The sequence below is a fragment of the Passer domesticus genome, chromosome 10, assembly GCF_036417665.1.
Source record: "Passer domesticus isolate bPasDom1 chromosome 10, bPasDom1.hap1, whole genome shotgun sequence".
In the NCBI taxonomy this organism is placed as follows: Eukaryota; Metazoa; Chordata; class Aves; order Passeriformes; family Passeridae; genus Passer; species Passer domesticus.
The window spans coordinates 41,841,301-41,849,548 of record NC_087483.1 but is presented as its reverse complement, the minus strand read 5'-3'; the positions used below and the strand labels follow the sequence as shown (position 1 = coordinate 41,849,548).

General features: G+C 42.3%; 1 protein-coding gene across 1 annotated transcript; it reads left to right on the top strand.

Moving 5' to 3' along the window:
• The first annotated feature begins 370 nt into the window (after positions 1-370).
• On the top strand, positions 371-7,925 carry RBM43 (RNA binding motif protein 43). The gene is made up of 4 exons (XM_064435329.1): positions 371-540; positions 3,674-3,860; positions 5,631-5,725; positions 6,350-7,925. Exons 1-4 carry the CDS (start codon positions 538-540, stop codon positions 7,067-7,069), a joined length of 1,005 nt encoding a protein of 334 aa, XP_064291399.1. The 5' UTR covers positions 371-537; the 3' UTR covers positions 7,070-7,925.
• Positions 7,926-8,248: the final 323 nt, after the last annotated feature.

Below are 8,248 nucleotides of genomic sequence, written 5' to 3'. Positions count from 1 at the left end.
CCATGCGTGTCCTTGTCCATGTATTTGTCCCTGTCCCTTCATGTCCCTCTCCATGTGCATCCCTCTCCATGCACGTCCCAGTCCACACGTGTCCTTCTCCATGCGTGTCCCTGTCCATGTCTGTCCCTTTCCATGCGCATCCCTCTCCATACCTGTCCCTCTCCACGTGTGTCCCTGTCCGTGTCTGTCCCGGTCCTTCTCCATGCGTGTCCCCGTCCGTGTCTGTCCCGGTCCTTCTCCAAGCATGCCCTTCTCCCTGTGTCCCTGTGTGTGTCCCTGTGTGTGTCCCTGTTGCCAGGTGTCCCTGCACACCCCGGCTCCCGTTCCCGCCCCGCAGTTCCAGCCGGGAAGGGCGGGCCGTGCCGCGCTGTCCCGCCGGGCTGGGGGCGGCCGCAGGGCCGGCCCCGCCGCTTTCGCTTTCGCTTCCCCGCCCGGCCCGCTCACTCCGGGCCTTTCCCGGTGGGGTCCCCGTCCCGGTGAGCCCGTCCCGGTGGGATCCCCGTCCCGGTGGGATCCCGTCCCGCTGGAACAGCAGCCATGGCAAGTGCCGGGGCCGGGGGGAGCGGGGCCGCGCACCGCGAGGGGCAGGGCCGGGAGCAGCGCGGGGAAAGCGCTGGAAAAGGCTGGGGAGAAACGGGACAAGGGATGGAGGGACAGGAGCCAGGGAATGGCTCCCGCTACCAGGGGGCAGGGATGGATGGGAGATTGGGAATTGGGAATTCCTGGCTGGGTTGGAATTGCCAGAGCAGCTGGGGCTGCCCCTGGATCCCTGGCAGTGCCCAAGGCCAGGGTGGGGCTTGGAGCAGCCTGGGGCAGTGAAAGGCGTCTTTGCCCATGGCAGGGCTGCATTACCATGAGCTTTAAGGTCCCTCCCCACCCAAACCACTCCGGGATCTGCCAGGAAATCCCAGCAGGACCGTTATCAGCAGAGCTGCTGCCCCATCCCTCCCCATTCCCGGCCCATTCCCGGCCCCTCCCGCAGCGCCCATCCCCGCCTGCGAGCAGCTGCTCGGCACAGACGCGTCTGGGGCGTGATTCAGCACAAACCGCGCGTTCCCGGCTTGGTTTTTTTTCCCCTAACCCCACTAGCAGGCCCGAGTGTTGCTCCCAAACACCAGCTGGGAAGGTGTGAGGGCTGTCTGGCAGCTGAGCCGAGCTCCGGCTGTGCCAGGCGTGAGAAAATCCCGCCTGCGTCTTGGAGCGCCCTGTTTGTATTCCCGCCGTGCCGCCTCAGGGGCTGCCTCGCACGCGGGCCTCGCCGCCGCGATAATTAGCCGCTGTCGTTAATTAAAAGCTCCCGGCTCTCGGAATTCGGGTTGGGTTTGTCTGCAGGGCCCTGGTGGTCCCCGGGATTTTGGGCAGGCGTCACTCCCTCAGCAGCACCTTGTGGAGCTGGGATCGTGATGGAGGCAGCCCAGGCCCAGAAACGCAACTTAGGAGGAGTTTAAAACTTAAGAGGAGTTTAAACTTAAGAGAAGGTTTAAACAATTCACATGGAGTGACTGACCTCAAGTGCAGTGACTTGAGGAATGACAGCTCGTCCCCACAAACCAAATTTATCTCCTTTTTTCCGAAAAGTCGGTGAACTGTTAAACGTAGTCAGTGCTCCACAGTTTGCAGTGATACTGAATTTCAGAAACCACGTTAGCAGAGGGACCTTGCAGCTGAGAAACTGAAATTTAGTGCTCGTTTTTCCTGCTTTGAGCAGATGCTGAGGGTTTAAAAGGCTGAGATCCCGGCTCTCCCGAATTTAACCGGGAATCTGCCCCTTCCTCTCCTCAGGGAATCCCCGCTGAGCATCACACGCAGTTACAATTTTTCTTTCTCTTCTGATGTTAAATATCAGAATCGGGAAACCACGTTACCAGCGGGACCTTCCAGCTGAGAAACTGAAATTTAGTGCTCATTTTTTTCCTGCTTTGAGAAGATTTGAGAGGGTTTAAATGGCATTTAAAGCCATTTTTTAATGCAGGTGCCTGAGGCAGCCTGGCAGGCACCGAGATCCCATTGGGCAGGATTAATTAACCCCTAAGTGCACATTGCCAAGGATCCTGAAACAGCGAAGAAATTGAAAAAAAAACCAAAACAAAACAAAAGGAGACTTGTAATTCATACCATTCACACCTAAAACCTTTTATCTGTTTTGAAAATGAACATCTCTTGCTACATGGAAACAACAATTTTATTTCTATAATATATATATATAAAAGTATTTCTATACTATATATAATATAGTATATATATGCGTATGTATATATAGTATTTAGAAATGTAATGGTAGCAGGGATGTTTTCATAATGTTTTCAGAAATTATGTATTCTTATATGCATTAATATTTATATTATATATATAAAAATATATCTTATATATTCTATATATACATATATATTATAGTATATATAGTATAATGTATATATGTGTGTATATATATTATAGTATATATATGTGTGTGTATATATTATAGTATATATAGTATAGTGTATATATGTGTGTATATAAGTAGTTTAGTATTTAAAAATGTAATAATGTTTTCAGAAATTATGCATTCTTATATACATTTATATATATCATATATAAAAAAATACATCTTATATATTCTATATAGTCATATATATGTATATATATAGTATAGTGTGTATATGTGTGTGTATATATATATATAATTTAGTATTTAGAAATGTAATGGTAGCGGGGATGTTTTCATAATTTTTTCAGAAATTATGCAGTCTTACATACATTTTAATATATTATATACATCTTAAATACATCTTATATATTTTATATATACATATATATGTATATATATAGTATAGTATATATATAGTATAGTGTATATATGTGTGTATATATATATAAAATTTAGTATTTAGAAATGTAATGGTAGTGGGGATGTTTTCATAATTTTTTCAGAAATTATGCAGTCTTACATACATTTTAATATATTATATACATATTAAATACATCTTATATATTTTATATATACATATATATGTATATATATAGTATAGTATATATGTAGTATAGTGTGTATATATATGTGTGTATATATATATATAAAATTTAGTGTTTAGAAATGTAATGGTAGTGGGGATGTTTTCATAATTTTTTCAGAAATTATGCAGTCTTACATACATTTTTATATATTATATACATATTTAATACATCTTATATATTTTATGTAAACATATATATGTGTATATATAATATAGTATATATAGTATAATGTATGTATGTGTATATATATAGTTTAGTATTTAGATACAGATATAGATATATATATAGTATAGTGTGTATATATATAGTATAGTGTGTATATGTATATAGTTTAGTATTTATATATAGATATATATATAATATAGTGTGTGTATATATATAGTATAGTGTGTATATAAATATAGTATAGTGTGTGTATATATATATATTATTTTTTTTTAATTCAGAAATGTAATGGTAGCAGGGATGTTTTTCATAATTTTTTTCAGAAATCATGCATTCTTCATGGATACTTTTTTGTATTGCTGCTTGAAAACACACATTTCCAAACTTGAAATATGGGTGTGAACAGTGTGTACCAGTTAAAAAAACCCCAAAAAAGGGGAAGAATTGCCAAGGGAGTGGGGGGCTCTTTGGGGCTGGGAATGCGGGGTCCCTCCTGAGTTTCCCATCTCTGCAGGCTGCCAGGGGCACGAGGACAGTTGTGGTGGCCGGGGTGCCGGCTGGGCTCCTGCAGGATGAGCTGCTGGCTGACATCCTCACCATCCACTTCCAGCTGGCCAGGAACAGCGGCGGGGACGTGGAGCAGCTCACCTACCCCACCCGCAGAGAAGGAGTCGCCTACGTCACCTTCGACGACCCAGAAGGTTCATTTAAATCTTTAAAATTTTTTATTTAAATTAATGTTTTAATTGTTTAAATTCATGTGTTAAAAGTACAGCCATGCCCCTGAAGAATTAGCCCCAGAAGGATTTGAAATTGGGATTGTATTGAAGGGGGGCGCTGTTAGAATCTGAAATGCAAAAAAGTCTTGGGACTTTTAAGTTTGTAAGGTGAAGTTGAAAGTTAAATAGAGAATTTGATTTGAAACTTTTAAAAAGGCTTCTGAACTTAAGTACTAAAAGCAAAAATATAAATTTATAATTTAAAATGAAAATGCATTAATGGATTAATTAATTTTACATTGATTTTAAGAAACACATTAATTTTTTAAAAATTAAAAATAAAATAAAATAAAACACATTAAAATTAATTTTAAAATAATCACATTAAAGAAATTTGAAAATAAATAAAACACATTATTTTTAAAAAATAATTACAATTAAAAAAATTTAAAAAATAAATAATAAATGAAAATTTTAAAATACAATACTCTAATTTTATAAATACAAATTTATACTGTTTATACTCTAGATATTACAAACACTACATTATAAAGATATTTAAACTATATTATAAATATATTATTGTATAAATACAATATTACTGTATTATAAATGCTGTAAGTATTATCAATTTATACTATACATATATAAATACTAACACTGTAACATAAATCCTTAAAACAAAATATTTAAAAATTAAATTAAAACATAAATATCTTTATTAACAATATTTTATTAGCCAATAACTCTTTAAAATATCCTATAAATAAAAATGTTATAACTTTTTAAACTGTACTATATATAAACTATATTATACTAAACTATATTATACTATAACAATGCTGTACTACTAAACTATACTACAGCAATATAAACTAAACTCACCCTTCTTATCTATAAAAAATAAGAAAAAATAAATCACATCATCTAAAAACCTCAAAACTCTTATCTCTAACTTACTCAAATCTCTTTCAAAAGTCCTGAGGAGGCCGAAGCCTCCCTGCTAATCAGGCCAAGTTTCAGGATTTTGTTTCTGCTCACTGAAGTGATGACTCACTCACCACGCAAAGCATTGTGTTTGTGTTTTAGAGGCAAATCTGTGCTGTGGATAAGGTGTTGTTTTTGTAGCCAGGCCTGGGGGATAAATCTCTGCCAGCGAATGTGCCAAGGAGATGGGCTCGTGTCTCTGAGTAGGAGGTGAAATATTAGGTGAGGGCATGGAGTGGGTGCCTGTGTGAGGGCACAGGAGGGGCTCCAGGTGAGTGTTTCACTGCTCCAACCATGCCTCAGGTTCAGCTTTTCCATGTTTCAGGGTCTGTGCTGCTTCAGTGTGCAGTTCTGAGCTTCACAGGAAGGGTTGCTGAGCTCTGTGCACAGAGCAGGGACACAAAACAATTCCTGCTCCAGCTGGGCACCAAGGACAAATGATCCCAATGCCAGCCCAGGAGCACAAAGCCCGTGGGCTGCAGAGAGAAAAACAAGCAGGGTGGGACTGCAGGGGCTGCAGTGGGGTTGGCCACTGAACTGCAATGTGCACATGGAGCAGAGCTGAGCCCAGGGAGAGACCCCGGCAGCGCTCGTGCATTTTGGGGCCATTTGGGTTCATCCTGGGGGCAGCCCTGGCTGGGCTCTGCTGCTGCCCGAGGTGCAGCCATGGAGGAGATCCTTGGATCAATCCCTGCTCTGTTCTGGAGCTCTGTTTAGTCTCTGCTCTAGGGCAGCCTTCACAAGTGAATCTGGGTTTGTTTTCAGTTGTGGAGCGTGTTCTGAAGAAGGATCAGCATCTCCTGCAGGACAAGAGGCTGCCCAGGCCCTTCCCCCTGACAGTGACCCGCTACTGCCACAACGTGAGCTCCTCCCTGCTGTCATTAGCACTGCTTTAACTGAAGGGATGGGTCCCCACTCGGGCTAAAAACAATTTATTGCTCAGATAAACATCAGTCTCAGAGGCTGGGAGATATAAGAGAGCACGCATTCGGCCATAAAAAATGGTCACAAGTTCTTTGTTACAAGGCAGTATAACTTTATAACCCAGTGGACAGTTGCCACAAAGTTTATTTTGCTTTTCTAACCTATCACCTTTACTCACTTCTGCTGCAATGGATATACTTTTATCCAGTGGGTTGGTATCACACAGATGCTTCTGTTATAACTTCTCAGCTCTTAGTCTACTTTATACAATTACACCCTACACTGTAAACTCTTCACTATCTTATCAATAATTTCTTACTTACTTAAGTTACTTAAGGTGTTATTTATTTCTTACAACTGTAGAAACATAAGTTTATGATGTTTCTGCTTAATGTCTGTGTATTATATTTTCATATCAATCCAAGCTTCTCCCAAGGCTGCAGATCAAACCCTCCTGTGTCTGTGGAAGTTTCTGTCCTTCCATTTCCCACACCTAATTCATCTAATTATGCTTAATGCCTCATTAGCCACTCCGTAACTTCTCCCATTGACAATTCCAGGCCTTCCTGTGGGTCACATCCACCCTGAACATGGCTGTTTTCAGGGATCACTTGGTTTTGGAAGATTTGGTGGAGGAGATGAGGAAGCAGAGCCCGGCTCTGAGTTTTGGGCCTTTGCAGCGTGACGGGCAAATTGCTGTGCAAGGATCCTTCCCAGCACTCCGAGTGCTGAGAGAATTCCTCCTGCTGAAGGCAAAATCCCTCTCAGAGAAGGACAAAAGGGAGGGAAAATCCCACCAGAGACCGAGGAGGAAGCTGCAGGAGCACAGAGGTGCTGCGGAGACTCGGAATTCCACGCGGGATGCGCAGAGGGAAAAGCAAGTGCTGGTTCTGGACACGGATATCTATCAGTACATGAAGTGCTTTCATCCCAAGGCTTTCCAGGGAAACGACCTTGTCATTTCTGGTGTCACCGACGGTGACATCACCACGGTGTGCATTGAGAGTGCTGGCAGCAAGGCTGGTGCTGCTCAGGGATTGAGGGCCAGGAAAATGATGGAAAATTACTCGGTGGAGCTGCAGAAGATTTTACGGAAGGAAAGGATCGGCTTCAAGGAGCACAGCAGAGCTGAGAAGCAGAGATACAGACAGCTCTGTGAGAGGCTGAAAGGCCGCTACCCCAGGGTGCTGGTCATCCCTTGTGACACCCACCTTGACCTTGTGGGCACGTCTGCTGATGTTTTTGGGTTTGCAGAGGAGGTGAGGAGGCGCTCCAGGTAGGAGTGAGGGCTCCTGTGGTTTGGATTTCTCAGCCAGACTCTGCCTGTGGCACTGCAGGTCTCTCTCTGTGGCACTGGGATGTCACTTTGTCCCGCTCACAGGCTGGCAGCTCTGCAAGCCTGGGCCTCCCAAATACCAAATTAAGGTCAGAACAAAAAAAAAAATCAATGATTTTTGCATCTTTCATGAACCTGGGGACCTCTTGTGCCCAGAAACAGCCACATTTCTTTTTGGTACCTCAGTGCATTCTCCTCCCACCTTGCTGTCAAGGACTATGTGATGAGAAAAGAGATTTTATTTTTTTTTTAATCTGGGTCTGCCAGCCGTGTAGGAAACACTGCAGGGAAGTTCTGTGTGAGGTTCTGTGAGGAGCTGACCACAGCAGCCAGGAATGGGGACCCTTTCTGGGCCTTCATCTGCAGAGAGACCCTTGAGAGGAGAGCTGGGACACCTGGCAGAGCAGAGTGCACCTGGAATGGACAGACTGGAGAAAGCCTTGGTAGTTCTTCCCTGCAAGTTTGTTTTCATAGGAGCAATAATGGGGTTTTTTCCAGCTGTAAAGGCTTCTGCAGCACCTCTTGACAGCTCGTTATTTAGACATGAAAGTGTGTCCAGAGATTTGATGGGAAAATTTGGGGGCGTTCAGACTTTGGACTCATTCTGTTTATGCAAATCTGTTTCTATATCCATTACAAGGGCACAAACAGGTTTTTTTTTAAACCAATTTAGAAAATAGCTTTTATTTTGTGATGTCTGTGTTTAGAATAATTTCTCAAAACATCCAGAGCAGCTTTTCTGTCTGATGTGCAAGGAAATTTTAGGGGTTTATGCCATTAAAGAAAAATATTGTCCAAAACATCGCGTCTGTGTTATTTTAACCAAATCCCAGATTTTTTTGGTTGGAAGCCCAAACCTGAAGCCCAAGAAATGCTCAAGGCATTTTCTTGTCATGACTGAATCTCCATTGCAGTGGAGCAATTGCAGTGAGAAGTGTTAAAACACCTTTGTGCATTAAAAATGTATTAAAAGTTTATTTTAAAATGACTGCCAAAGCAGCAGGTTGATGAGCTTAAGTGCTTTGCTGAATTGGGGAAGGGGAGCAATATTTAAAGATATTAAATAATAACAGTAATAGTAATAGTAGTAGTAATAGTAGTAGTAATAGTAGTAGTAATAATA